Source organism: Aulonocara sp. 'chitande type north' Nkhata Bay, linkage group LG3 (genome assembly GCF_057382095.1).
Source record: "Aulonocara sp. 'chitande type north' Nkhata Bay isolate Kocher_YH1m ecotype deep benthic linkage group LG3, A_spYH_male_GT1.1, whole genome shotgun sequence".
Classification (NCBI taxonomy): domain Eukaryota; kingdom Metazoa; phylum Chordata; class Actinopteri; order Cichliformes; family Cichlidae; genus Aulonocara; species Aulonocara sp. 'chitande type north' Nkhata Bay.
Genome location: NC_141346.1, coordinates 33,315,416 through 33,330,415, shown reverse-complemented (window position 1 = coordinate 33,330,415; position 15,000 = coordinate 33,315,416). Strand labels below are relative to the sequence as shown.

At 41.7% G+C, this 15,000-nt stretch overlaps 1 protein-coding gene across 2 annotated transcripts in view; it reads right to left on the bottom strand.

The window, feature by feature from the left end:
- Positions 1-5,485: 5,485 nt before the first annotated feature.
- Positions 5,486-15,000, bottom strand: part of htr2cl1 (5-hydroxytryptamine (serotonin) receptor 2C, G protein-coupled-like 1) — a 234,614-nt gene continuing 225,099 nt past the window's right edge. For both annotated transcript variants that reach the window (XM_086277081.1, XM_086277090.1), the window contains exons 9-10: positions 13,385-13,617; positions 5,486-12,173 (exon numbers count right to left, since the gene is read on the bottom strand). In XM_086277081.1, the coding sequence (XP_086133207.1) occupies positions 11,577-12,173; positions 13,385-13,617 (830 nt within the window). In that variant the 3' untranslated portion in view covers positions 5,486-11,576. The remainder of the gene's footprint in view (positions 12,174-13,384; positions 13,618-15,000) is intronic.

The following is a 15,000-nucleotide window of genomic DNA, read 5'->3' as shown; positions in this document are numbered from 1 at the left end:
CCAGCCTCGTTTCATCTTCAAAGTTCTCACTGATGGAAGGAGGTTTTGGCTCAAAATCTCACGATACATGGCCCCATTCATTCTGTCCTTAACACGGATCAGTCGTCCTGTCCCCTTGGCAGAAAAACAGCCCCATAGCATGATGTTTCCACCCCCATGCTTCACAGTAGGTATGGTGTTCTTGGGATGCAACTCAGTATTCTTCTTCCTCCAAACACGACGAGTTGAGTTTATACCAAAAAGTTCTACTTTGGTTTCATCTGACCACATGACATTCTCCCAATCCTCTGCTGTATCATCCATGTGCTCTCTGGCAAACTTCAGACGGGCCTGGACATGCACTGGCTTCAGCAGCGGAACACGTCTGGCACTGCGGGATTTGATTCCCTGCCGTTGTAGTGTGTTACTGATGGTGACCTTTGTTACTTTGGTCCCAGCTCTCTGCAGGTCATTCACCAGGTCCCCCCGTGTGGTTCTGGGATCTTTGCTCACCGTTCTCATGATCATTTTGACCCCACGGGATGAGATCTTGCGTGGAGCCCCAGATCGAGGGAGATTATCAGTGGTCTTGTATGTCTTCCATTTTCTGATGATTGCTCCCACAGTTGATTTTTTCACACCAAGCTGCTTGCCTATTGTAGATTCACTCTTCCCAGTCTGGTGCAGGTCTACAATACTTTTCCTGGTGTCCTTCGAGAGCTCTTTGGTCTTGGCCATGGCGGAGTTTGGAGTCTGACTGTTTGAGGCTGTGGACAGGTGTCTTTTATACAGATGATGAGTTCAAACAGGTGCCATTCATACAGGTAACGAGTGGGGGACAGAAAAGCTTCTTACAGAAGACGTTACAGGTCTGTGAGAGCCAGAGATTTTCCTTGTTTGAGGTGACCAAATACTTATTTTCCACCCTAATTTACGAATAAATTCTTTACAAATCCTACCATGTGGATTCATGGATTTTTTTTTCACATTCTGTCTCTCACAGTTGAAGTGTACCTCTGGTGCAAATTACTGACCTCTGTCATCATTTTAAGTGGGGGAACTTGCACAATCGGTGGCTGACTAAATACTTTTTTGCCCCACTGTATATATACACACACACACAAACACACATATATATGTGTGTGCGTGTGTATGTATTAAGGTTAAGGTTGACTGTTGAAAGAGAAAAATGCTCTTCATATTTTTATCAATGAAATATTCTTTATCAATGACTAAAGACAGTATCTGGAGTCTAGTTTATGTCCTAAATCAGCAAACTGTTCTGTGTTCTTGCTCCAGACTGCTGACCACAGGAGGAAAAAATGACTCACATGTGAACAGCATGTGGTGTGAAGGGACAGGCTTGAAACAGCAATTTAACTAACACCAACCATCCACCTACTGAAGTGAAAAGGAAACTGTATCACCCGTTGGCCCGGTCAGTACAACAATCTCTGTAAAAGGATGCCAATCATGGTATATGGCTTAGCAGTGCAGCTCACGGAGGTGTTGGAGATGCCTTTCATCGGGCCACCAGGTATGCTGTCTGAGCCAGCGTTGCTCCCGGAGCCACTTTACAGCTCCACCTGTCTGTCAACAAGCTGTAAAATCACCCTGGATAAGAAGCAGCTTATCCAGTCCTCATAAATAACCTTACACACTGCTGCTGTGCCCCCTTTCGCCCACAAAGTGGCGCTGTTGCTTCATATGTCACCTCTGTCTCTGTCCTGGGTGCTGACTTCTGTGTCGCTGTCTGTGGTGCTGATTTGCCACCCAGAAAGGAGCTCAGTAAATAGCAAATAAATACATAAACAAACACGATTAATCCTGTAAACTTACCCACATGTAATTATGTGTTTATGTAGCTGTCCACTTTTATTCGCGGGTATTTGGCTCCGTTATGCTTCCCTGCAGTGCCATTATGCTTAATTGCCTATATTAGCATAACCAGGACTTCTGAGGGATGTGTAGGGGATGACTTATTGCATGCAGTATGCTTCACATGTTCTGGCCTGATATACAAGCAGGAAACCTGGATCTGGCAAAGTGAGACTTACTCAGAACAGGTGAAACAGAGGACAACGGGGGTGATGTCATGCGGTGGCTCGTTCTCATTACCTGTTGTACTTGTGGAGATTCATGACATTGTAGTTGTTCATTACCACTCTGATCACATTGTTTGGGTTGCTCTGCTGCCATCTTGTGACTGAGAATCAAATGATAAACCCTGTGAAGCTACAAACTGTGGGGAGGACGCCACTGGCTGGGAGCAGAACAACTGTAGGTGGGAGGGAGGTGAAGGGAAAAGATGAAGTGAAGATAAGGAGACTGCTGATTGATTATGATGATTGTAATGACGTGTATTAAGGTTGGATCCCTTCTTATTGTTACTGCTAATGAAAATTGTGGTATGAGATGCGTGACTTGTTTTCAGCCTCTGAAATGAAAAAGAGTGAAAGAAAAAGTTTCAGAAGGGACATACAGATCTACTTATTTTTTAAGCTTGTGTAGGCTTCTTTTCCAATAACCTGAGCACAAGCCAGTGAGAAGTGATGATGAAGATTGAGAGAGGAATGGGTTTCTTAGGAGGTTTGCTGGTGGGAAGAAATGTTTCCTATGCTACACTCACGGGAGGAAAAATAGAGAATAACCATTATTGTGAGTGTGTGCAATCAACTCGTTGCCATTGAAGTGGTTGCCTCAAAGATGAGGACCAGGTATGTGACCACTCATAGCTACCATCTTCAAAGCAAAAGTCAGTCTGCTCTCAACTTGCAGCTGAATGAGGTCAGGTTGACCCTTACATGCAATTTGTTTTTGATAATATGTTAAATAACTGGGAATAACTGCAAGCCCGTTGTGGTACACCTAAAGAGAAATTCATATTTACTACTCACATTCAGAGTCCAGCCAGATTCATCCATCAGAGGTGCGATGATTGATCCATGTATCGATGGTATCATTACCAAAGAGCGATCAAAGTATTGGATCAATAGGGTGAAAGGATCAATACTTTGTTTCTATCCTCTAAGTTCAGTGTGTCGCCCACTGAAATGAGCCCACATGATTAATATTTTGCTCGCTTCCACAGCATGTCTTTATCCTGTTTTCCTTCTCTCACCCCCAACTGGTCACAGCAGATGGCCCCGCCCCTCCCTGAGCCTGGCTCTGCCAGTGGTTTCTTCCTGTTGAAAGGGAGTTTTTCCTTCCCACTGTTGCTCATAGATTGTTGGTGTTTTCTCTGCTATCTTTGTATTATTGTACCGTCTTTACCTTACAATATAAATAATATAATATAAACCCCTTGAAGCAACTGTTGTTGTGATTACGTGCTATATAAATAAAACTGAATTGAAAATTGAACTGAATTGCTTTAAGTAGTGCTGTCAGTGTATCGCCCTGTGGTGGGGCCGGACGGTGCTAACACGTTAACGAGCTAACCACGCTAACGAGCTAACCACAACATCCTGCTCACCCCTATATAAGCTATTATGGGTTAAAAATATTGGTATTGGTTTTGCCAATACTTACTCTGTATTCATTTGGAACTGGATCGATATCAACATTTGCTGTATCAACACACCACTAACTCATAGATTAGAAACAGAAATTCAGAAATTACAACGTGAAGGCAATCTGTCTGCATTTAAAAATTACACAGCAGCTATTAGAAAACCTTTAACAAACTATCTGAGACTGATTGCAGTCAGGACTGCAATAGTTTGGAGACAGGTTGCATTCTATGCAGTTGCCTTAGTGGCCCGCTACAGTCAGACAAGACATAAAATAATGTATTTGGCCACAATGATAAGAGGGATGTGTGGAGGAGTAAAGGTGAGGCTCTCAAACCTGAGAACACTGTAACAAATGTCAAGCATGGTGATGGTAGCATCACAATCTGGGCTGTTTTGCTGCCAGTGATGCTGGTACATTGTGCAAAGTGGATGGAATAATGAAGAAGGACTCTGTCCAAATTGTTCAGTTTCACCTCCAATCAACAGCTGGATGATTGGAACTTGGACACAGTTAGGTGTTCCATGAGGAAAATCTTCCCAAACACACATCATAATTAGCTTTGGAATAGATAAAGCAGGCTAACATTAAGCTTCTGGAAAGGTCTTTCCAAAGCCCAATGAAAATTTATGAAAACTATAAAACTGCTCAGACCTAAATAAATAGGTCTATTTAAATGAACTCTACCAATTTTACCAAACAGAGTGGTCACATATCCAGTCAGAATTATTTTCCGAGACTTGTTGATGGATACCAAAAACAACCCAGTCAGGGTGCAACGTAAGGGACATTTAACCAAATATTAGTGAGGGTGTATGTATATATTTGAGCCTGTGTTGATTAGAGAAAACCCAAAATAAATTCAAACTTGTGCACCTAATTCTCATTAAAAAAAAATCATTAAAGATGCTGTACAGTCATCCCAACCGGAAAAAAGAACAGTTAACAGAACAGCTCAAAATTAGCATGATATTCATGAGTGTACTGTATGCTGGCGTGGTAACAGTGTGGACCCTTGTGTAAGTAACACTGGACCTTTATGCACCGACTATCAAAAGAATGGGAACCTTTTCAGTTGACTGCTGATTAATATGGTCATATTTTCACTATAGAGTCGAGCACGAGAGGCATGAAGTAGCGCTCACAGCACTGTCATCCATCACCAAACAGCTTTAAGCCTCTTTAAAATTGAATGAAGTGTGTTTTGTAAGAAATCTCAATTGAAGTTCAGGTAATTACTGAGTATTTGATTAGCAGTATTAATACCAACCCTGCACGGACCAGGAAACTTGCCCACAATCATATTTTACCGTAGATGCACAAGATCAAGCGGTAATGCTATACTCAGGCCAGCACGAGTATAATACTCATGTTGGGTTTTACTACATGGGTCGCTGCATGGAGCATGAAACTAAAACACAGCCAAGAGTTTAATTATCTCCAGGTTCAGCTCTGTTCATGAAGCACTTTGGATAAAAGCCTCCACTGATTGGCAGAGGTTTGCAGTAGAATGAGCATAATAGTAGAGCAGAGTGAGGTGTCAGAACAGGGGGTTGGGCCCTGTACTGTTATTATCAAATTCCCCACATTACACTGCTAGGTGTTAATCATTAGAGAGGAGGGATGATTGTGGTTTGATGACAGAAAAAGAAAGAAATCGAAATTCATCTCAGCCAACACTTTCAAAGTAGTGTTATTGTTTGTTTTTTAAGCTTTTCTTGTCACTATTGTTCCACAGTGTGTTTGTCTTGTCAATTCAGTTTTATTTAAATAGCACCAAGTCCCAAGAACAGCTGCCTTAAGGCGCTTTATATTGTTAGATAAAGAGCCTACAATAATAGAGAGAGAAACTCCAACAATCAAACAATCAGAAGTTCGAAAGAAAACTTTCAACTAGTTATAGCCCATCAGTAAAGCACCAAAAACAGGCTGCTTTCCATTAAGATGGATTCAAATGTGGCTAAATGTACAAATAACACAATTGTCCTCACATTGGAATAATATTTTAATAAATAAATAGCAGCATCACACAGAAAAAAAACATCATGTGGATGGTGACATAAATTGTAAAAACTCATAAAAATGTGTCATAGACAAACATTCACAATTAAAATGGTATAAAAAACAAAAAAATTAAATAAAACAAAAAAACAAACATCCACTACATAACACAAAAAAGTTCAACGCATAAAAAGTTCAAACCCACGAGCGCCGGATAATACAAGAACGAGACAAACCAGATTTCTGTGTCGATGCAAACCAGCATCAAAGAGGGTGTTTAAATTCGGGGCTCGAGAACGAATGTCGTCTGCAATGAAATTGGATTTAGAGTTGCTGGGTTTGTCAGACTCTTGAACATCTTGGCTACTTTCTGAGCCGTTTAGTGACAGAGTTGCATGTTTGGGAAGATCAACCAGAGTACCTTTCAAAAAGCTCTGCTGAAATGTCTGATTAGCATTTTTGCAAATGCATTTTTATCTGAAAACTGTAACATGTTGCGAGCTCCTGGGGTTCTCTTACACCCTTTGACATCCTTCCAAATGATCCGGAAATGGCAGGAATTATTTTGTGTTTAATTGCAGCAATTTATTGCTATTTCCGTGAGATAGAAAAGTAAAGATTATGACATTCTGGGAAATATGTGCATTTGACTTTGTTGCTGTTTTTTATGATTTTATATACACAATAGGATGTGCTCATATGAGTTGGCATTTCAAAAGTCTTGTCCAGCGTTATGTTTGGACTGAAATATTGAGAACTGATGTAAAAGCGCAGAGGATATTTTTGCTACATGCTTACATCACACCAGAAAACTGTCAGGATGATATTTTCTGGGCCAAAGTGAGTCCGGACAGAATCAGGATCATATTAAATAATCAAGGCTTGCTAAGGTTGGCTTTAGTGCTTTTTCTTCTCCTTCATGATGAACAGGGTACATTGCCAAACAGAATAGATCTTCTGTTCTGTATAAGTTGCTGGAAAATAAAAAAAGGTTATTTTCTAACCTTTTAACAGGCACTAAATCTGGTGATGCTAGAGAGTAGGGTTAGGGATATGTTAAAGTCAAAGTTTTTCTATAGAATTTCTGCCTATTTGGAAGAAATGCAAACACTAATACCTGCAATGCCAAAATGAATTTATTAATTGTGTGTATATTGCAACCATAATCCCACCCTGGGGGGAGACCAGGAGGATGTTAAAAGGTTAAGCTCTTGAGTATACTCCACTGTGGACACCTGATGACTGAGTAGTCTTTCCTGATTGAAGTCTGCCACCTGAGGCGCTTACATAGTTGGCATGCAATTTCTCCTCGGATAACTCAGAGCTGTTACAAAAAGCATGCAAGCACAGGGACATCCACATGGACCCTTACACTCACTGTTTGATGATGAAATTACTTGCAGACATACAAAGTATAATCCCGGCTTATGTGCCAGGTGTTATTCAAATATACTATTTAATCATAATGCGTTATAAAATATGCACTTACAGCAAAATGAAGCCTGGCATAGTGCATCATTTTATACCAAAAGGAGGAGATTCTGATGTAATCATCATAAAAAAATCATAAAAATTACGAAATGAACCCCCATTAGCACTAGCATGTCAGACCTGTCTTCAAGTGCTAGCATGGAGTAACTAATATTTGCTAGCTAGTTAGCTTAACCAAGGTGCTATTGAAATTCCAAAACTATAATTCACAATTTGTGGCCACAAAAGAAGTTCTTATAATACTTCTACTTGTTGGGTTTTTTAAATAAATAATAAATGACAGATTATGTATTATTCAGATGTGTTGCTAAGGCTAGCAGGTTCACTCTGCTCCCAGTGTTTATGCTAGCCTAGGCTAACAGTGTCCTGGCTTTGCTAATGATCATCTAATTAAAGCAAAAAAACACATTTCTCATAATGTCAGAACATTCCTTGAGTCTCTGTATAGACACATAATTCCTTGAAAATGTAAAATGATTCATACCAGGTAAGAAAATGTGTCAGCTAACACAAGATACAGCGCATTGCCATCCCTTTATGAGTTTCTATATACTGCTGTAGCATTTCTGGGATTTTTCCTTTAATCTTTAACATAAACCCAAAAAGCTCTCGGAGAGGGAAGAATCTTTCTCTCTTTCTTTGTACTGAAAAGAAAGTCTGTCAGAAAACGGCTCCAGCTATGTCTATACACACCAGGCCTGGATCGAATTTCACTGAAATCTTTTCAAAGTGATTGCTTTCAGCTGTCCGGACAGGACTGGCACCTGCAGGGACGTTCGCGGTTCAGTCCACTGTGCTGGACACAATCAATAAAACCCAGAAAAGCTTCTGAATCAATCTCAGACTGCAATTTGAGCCAAGCTCGGTACACACACAGGTACACGAGAAACATAGAGCTATTACATTGTGACATAGTGAGTTGGCTGGCCTGGCAGCGGCTCTTTCCATGCCGGAACACAATCCTTTCAACCACGTTCAGAGAGTCCTCTCTTCTCCTTTTATTTTTTTTCTTGTTTTTCCCCTTGTTTACATATTATTGTGATAATTGGGAAGTCAATGAGGATAAAATGCCCGAATGCTGTTTGGATGGTGCGTTTTGTTGATTGCCCTGTGTTTGTTCTTTATTTCTTTCCTGTACTTCACAAGAAAGCAAAAACCTAAGTGAGGCAGAGAGGACCTTTTGAACAACACTTTAAACATGCATGATATTCGTGGGTCAAACCTCATTGTTGGCTTGCCAACATTAGCTCATGTAGATCTCTCCTTGTGGAGACAAAAGTGGTGCCAATGCCCACTGGGTAAGTCTGTAGCATACAAATAGTGGATAAATTATACAGAGGCGCATAGAATTAGAACAAAGGGAACTATTATGGTTCATTCTAATTGCATGCAGAGGTGGCTGCAGACCTCAGGCTCTAGGTTCGATTGATCACATTGAAGGCTTTGACCTTTTACTCTTTGATTTTGAAGGGCATAGGGGAGATTATGGGTAATAAACATTCAAGTGTTTGTAAGTTCTTAGTGTTTTTATATGCTTGAGGCGATTATTAAGAACATCAAATATTGATTTCTAGAGAAACTGCCATCTACTATACAAAAGTAGTCATTAAGTGTGAGCCAGTCAGAGATATTATGTTTTAGAAAGTATTCGTTTAGAAAAACGAGGCAGATTGAACAAAGACTGGTCAATAAAGTGGAAACAGTGGATGGAAAGAGATTTTCCAATAATGCAAAGTATTCATCTTTCATTTTAAGGGTCTTTTTTCTACTAAATAGCCATCTTTCTAGTATTGTTTTCTTTTATGGAGAAGTGCTGTGATTTTGTTTTTCTTTGAAAAACTCCAGTAAATTTAGCCCAACTTTTAATTTAAGGTTAAATCTTCTTTATACATTCATATCTTATCTTCTAAGAGGCGAAGTTCTTGATGAAAAGCATGAACTTGACCTTCAAACTCCACACAGTATTATATCTTTTGTAAGGCGGAGTGTTGCAGATACTTAGTCTTTGCTGTTTTAAAACAAGTTTTCCATCCAGCATTTTGGGTATTTTACTTCCACAGGACACATTGGATCAATAAAAACAAGCAGGTTTGTAAAGCTAGCAGAGTGCTGTATTACCTATCTGCATCTTTGACTGCGTCTTTGACTTAAGATTATATAGTCTACATTAGGGGTGTTGTCCAGAATCGTCCCAGCAAATGGATCCCATCCTGGTTGGCTGAGTGTTTTTGAACAACGTTCAGGGTGCAGAGAAGGAATTTTTGTCTTTAACACAAAGTTTTACAAACTGCCATGAGAGCGACTGGACAAACTGCTGATTATTTCTTCCTGACAAAGATGTTATTAATGGTCTGTCACACCAAACCAAGTTTGTGTAAAACCAGTGAGCTGTGTCTTTTGTTTGATTTATGACCCTGGGATTTCTTTGCAGTGACGGTCGACCAGAACTAAGACATATTTTTGAAGATCTAGTTCCTTTTTCAGGCCATCTCAGGCTGTTCTTCATCGATTTTGTAAATGGATCGTTCGTTAAATGTGAATGCCTTGACAGTAAAAACTAAAAGCTGAGGTATTTCTAGCAGGAATTAGAATCGGGCCGATTAGAACTACCTCATGATGTCCTCTGTTATCTCGGATAAATTTGTGAATTTGTTCATGAGAAAATCAAACTGCAGGTATTTCATCCAGAGTGGATGAAGCATGCCGTCTTGTCAGATGTCAATAAAAATGTGGGAGGAGGGAAAGTGGGAGTGAGAGAGGTGGAGTCAGAGTGACAGGGCTCTGAGTGTTGGGGACTTTGTCTCTTAGGGTATCGACTTTCTGTCCGTCTCACGGATGAAATCTAAAGCTACTTGGTCTTAACTGTGAGTTACTGTGAAGCTGTAGAAGATCAGAGAGTCTGACTCAGTGCAGGGTTGAAACGCTGCCAAGCAAACCATCATTGGAGCTTTAGTTTCAGTGTAATTCTTCGATTATTACTAAAATTTGTTGATTTATATGCAAACAAAGCCACTAGTGTTCTTTAATTTCTTCCTTTTTTTGGCTTTCACTCTACCCTTCAAGCAGGTTTTAGCCTGCAGAATGACTGAAACGGGACTAAATTAATAACTGTCCTTGAATACAAATCCCTCATTCTTTTCTTTTTTAAAGTAGATGACACAGAGGTTCTTTTCAATTCAAGGATGTGTCCTTCACAGATGCCCAGAATATCAAATTGCGAAGATTTGTGCTTGTAGATGATATGAAAATCCTGATGCGTAACCTGATAATATGATATGCATGCTCATTGGTTTGGGATATAGTCAAGATTAAAGTCACATATAAGTTGTGGCAAATCAATCAAAAATCAAACCTGCTTTGACTCAAACTTTTCATTTATTTGCATGAGGCTACGTTACACTGTAGTCTTGTTTTAATGGGTGAATGCAAAAGATATACATTTCCCCATTTGGCTTGTATAAAGAAAAGAGTGGGAATGAGTAATGAGTGTAAACATGAAAAGAGTTCAACTTAACATAAAAAAATTACATATAATGCATTCCTTTTAGACGGTTTTACTTTTATTTAAGATTTCATTGGTTGCTTTGAGTTAAAAACCTGTGGAAGTAGTGAATTTAGCATTTTGCAAAGTGTTTCTGTTGGTCAACAGAAGCCAGAGCCTGTCAGCTGTGTTAAGCCAAAGGCCTGCACCTTGTTTCTTAGCTCTTGTATCCCCCTTGTTCAGTCCAATAAAGGAGAAAGGGGGAGGGTAAGAGGCGACCTCTCTGAGTCATGTGACCACTAGATGGCACTGTGAGTCCACCAGAGACCAGCGGTAGTACATTCCTTTATGTTGGTCCCCTCAGACACGCTTCAACTGCAGTTTCCTTCAGAGAAACATCCCCCTCCTGTCGGCTGAATAGTTTCATTAAACATGCTGGAGAGGTTCATTCAGATGGCTCTCAGGACTGCTGTTGTTGTCAAGCTCGACCGGCACAAAAATATATTTGGTTTAGTTTGCTTGGTGTGGAGGGAATCCACGTGGACCCGAGCTCGGACTGCATTTTGACTCTGTGTGAAGGCTTGAAGGCGTAGTTTGACCCCAGTGGCCTCCCGGTTGGTGCTTGACTCTGTAACCTGCGTCTGTGGGACTCCGTGAAGGGCCACTTGACTTAATGCTAGGTTGACGAGAGCTGGTTCTCCACCGACCTCTTCACTTCATCCCTTTCAGTGGATCTCAGCTGGTATTGTCAATGCCATGAGGAGCCCCCACATCTTGCCACTGATGAGTGCTTAGATGTATAGGTAAAGGCCTGGTGGATGCCTTTGTTTTCTATTAATGTTATGAAAGCCAACATTTACAAAACGAGCACACTGGAAATATTGGTTTTCATTCTACCTTTCCAACCCGAAATATTAACTCTTCCGGTTTCTTTCCACATTGATGAACATAGTACGGAGAAAAAGGCTTGTCAGCAGAGACTAGTCCTTTTCCCAGTAAGAGTCCTCACTACAGTTGAAACCAGTAGAAAAGCTGTCGTGTCCAAGCACCAGCGCTGCTTGGAACAGCATCTGCAGGTTGCAGAAGACTAAAACTGACCGGATGCACACAGTCACACGCTGCTTGTGTGTTCTCTCGGGGCAGGGCTGTAGCTGATGAGTGACAGCTCCGGCTCCAGCTCCGGCTCCAGCTCCGGCTCCAGCTCCGTTTCCGGCTCTGTTTCTGAAAGCATGCAAATGTTCTGGCACTCCGAAATGCTCTGCGAGGTTATTCCGAATTGCGTCCCATCGTCCGTCGTGTCCTCCGGGTCCACTGCGAGCCTCCCGTTATCCCCCCTACCGCCATTGCGACAGTTACTGTTGCGGTCCACACCTGCCTTCCCGTGATCGCCCATAAGAAGAGGAGTCACGGCGTGTGAAGGGCATGGCGGCGGGACGAGGAGGGTTTTGCAACCCTGGCTGGCTGCGTTGGCCCCGACTTTGTACTGGCACCTGATGTAGCTGGAGAACGCTCTCCTGTAGGTCTTATTGAAGAGGGTGTAGACCAGAGGGTTGACTCCAGAGGAGATGTAACCCACCCAGACGAAGACGTTGAGGAGGTCGTGGAGCAGTGACTCGTTGCAGGAGTTGCTGCACAAGACGAAGGTGACGTTGGTGATAAAGAAGGGACACCACATGATGAGGAAGAGGAAAAAGACGATTCCTAGAACCTAGAAGAAGAGAGAGGGGGAAAAGGAAGAGGAGGAAAGAAAGAATAAGAAGAAGATAGTGAATAGAAAGTTTGCCAGTTTGAATACCTTCCAACCGAAACGTTCTTTTTCTTTCAATATCCCAGCGATTGCACCACTTCTAGTAGGATTTAAACTTATTTTACAGATATAAGAGGGCTTTGGTTTTCATCCAGAGTTAACCTGCATTTTCAGAGGACAATGCCAAGCCCGAGTCACACATTCAGCGACTCCAAGTCTTTTTACTCAAAGTGTCTGGCACAGAAACACGCCATTCAGAAGAGAAGTGATGATGATGCATTAAACGAGACATTAAATAGTTTTCAGACTTTGTAACCTTGTAACCGGAAGGTCGCCGGTTCGATCCCCGGGCTCTCTGTCCTGGTCGTTGTGTCCTTGGGCAAGACACTTTACCCTACCGCCTACTGGTGTTGGCCAGAGGGGCCGATGGCGCGATATGGCAGCCTGACTTCTGTCAGTCTGCCCCAGGGCAGCTGTGGCTACAACCGTAGCTGCCTCCACCAGTGTGTGAATGTGAGAGTGAATGAATAGTGGCATTGTAAAGCGCTTTGGGTGCCTTGAAAAGCGCTATATAAATCCAATCCATTATTATTATTATTATTCAGAAAAGGCTACAGTATGCTATAACAACTGTATAAGGCAACCTTTTGGCAAACACATACAATTTGCTGTGTACACTGACCCCTAGTGGTCAAACAGTGGCGCACTTTTAAGTATTTACTTCTAGTCTAAGTAGTACTGAGCACTATTTGAACGTTTTTGACTACACCGCTGATGGTGTATGCCTGAGGATTATTACTTAGGAATCACCTTTTTAACTTAATGGTAAGTTTATTTTATTTTAACACAGCACAACCAAAGTAAGACCAAGTTAAAAAGCCTTTTGTTTGAAAGCTTTAGAGGTTTTTCCACCAAAGCATTCCGAAATTGAAATTGTTGGGGTGTGGATTTTGCTATTCTTGGGGTCATTGTCCTGTTGCATGACACAAAACATCTGCTTTTGTAGAGGTTGATCTCAGACTCGCAGACTTCAGTTGTTGTTCATCTCAGGTTGTGTTTAAGACCAAATATATACTTTTTAATGTCCTGATTTGTAAACCATTAAAACTTTAAGAGGGTGTACTTATTGCACATTTATCATTTACCCCCTGATTACTCCTTTTTATTCTCACCTTCGAGGCCCGTCTCTCATTTTTTATGGCCTGCATCATCCCCCGGCGACCGTGACTTGACGCATCACTCCGGCCCGGTCCAGCTGCCGGCGAGCTGAGCTGGGACGCCACCTCAGAGCTGGGAATGATGCTGATGCTATCTGAGGTGGAGGCGCTGAGCAGAATGCTGGGCTCTGTGCCCTTCAGGCAGCTCAAGGTGTTTCGTCTGCTTTGAGGAGGCGGGACCTTCAACTCTGAGCAAGGGGCAAAAAAAAACCATTTAAATTTCAAACTTTTGCCTTTAAAATGTTTTAGTGGAAAGCTGAATGGCTGGACTTGCACATGTTATCATTATGTGTCAACCAGAAAACTGCTGCCTGTACAGCCAGCCAATGAAAGAATGTCAAGTTTTCTATTAACACTGCAGCCGATATTTTGTAGGGTAGAGGCGAGATGAAAAGTTAAGGCACGAGCTGAATGTTTCATTTTCAATTTTCTGTGTCTGGGATTGGAGAGAGGATAAGATGGAAAATGGGCAGAGACTGCAGTATCATGCAATTTTATCTGAACTGGAGAAGCCAAGGCTTGGCCTGGAATGGGAAACATCCGAGTGGCGCCCAAACTGATCAGATCAGATAGATGCTGTTTTCGCAGCAGCACAACAACATCTCAGGAAACAGCTGACGAAGTGTGCTTTCTGTTTCGCCTTACCCACTGTAAGTGCTCGGAGCTGGAGAAACTTTTTTGCAAAGCTTTGTCCTTCTGTTATTCCCGCTGAGCAACGTGGCCTACACGTGATTTACGATGACAATACAAACTCTTAGGTATCGAGAAATCCCTCTGGGAATCCTGTAATTATGCACTTCAAGAACATACAGTAATTATAGAAGCACTTGCCTTGTAGAGAGGTGTAGACCAAGCTCATTATTTCTAGTATCATAAACCTGAAAAACATCTGTTATGGGTTTTCTCATGCATAACTAAACTTAGAGAGCAGATGCATTTAATAAGGGAATACCTGATATCAAATGTTGAAAGATAAGCAGACTTGTTACATCAGGTACACCCTGTAGGTTTAGGTCTACCCTTCCTTCGGGATAGGTTGATCTTTTGCCTTCAGCCTGGATGGCCTGCAGGCTTCTAGAGACGTGAAATGGATTGAAGATGCCAGAATTGTGATCTAAAGCTATTTCCAAGAGCTGCTTCATCACATAAGAGAGAAGGGGCTCTTTGTATCCACTCTTGTGACCAGACCAAAGTCGTTCAACCTGTTTGAGTGCTTAGCTCACATATTTGTGTGAAAACAGCCGACGTTCACATAACTGATAAACAAGGATACAGCTGCACAGTTAACTGAATATCAATCATGTTTTGGACTTTCCATAATTAAATGAGCAACAATGAAATTGCTTAAAACCGAAAGCAAATTGAAAGCAAAACTCCCTAAACATTCATGGGCAAATCATTGCCGTTCCCTACACTGTGCAATGTGAGGCATCCAGAGTGGAGTCAGCTGATGCCGCCACACTACGTCTGTCCATCTCCCGCTCCCCGTCACTCGTGAACAAGCCCACGGCAAAACGCGTCAGCAGCAACTCATCCCTGACCCAGAGTGTACCCTCCTCACTATTCTCATT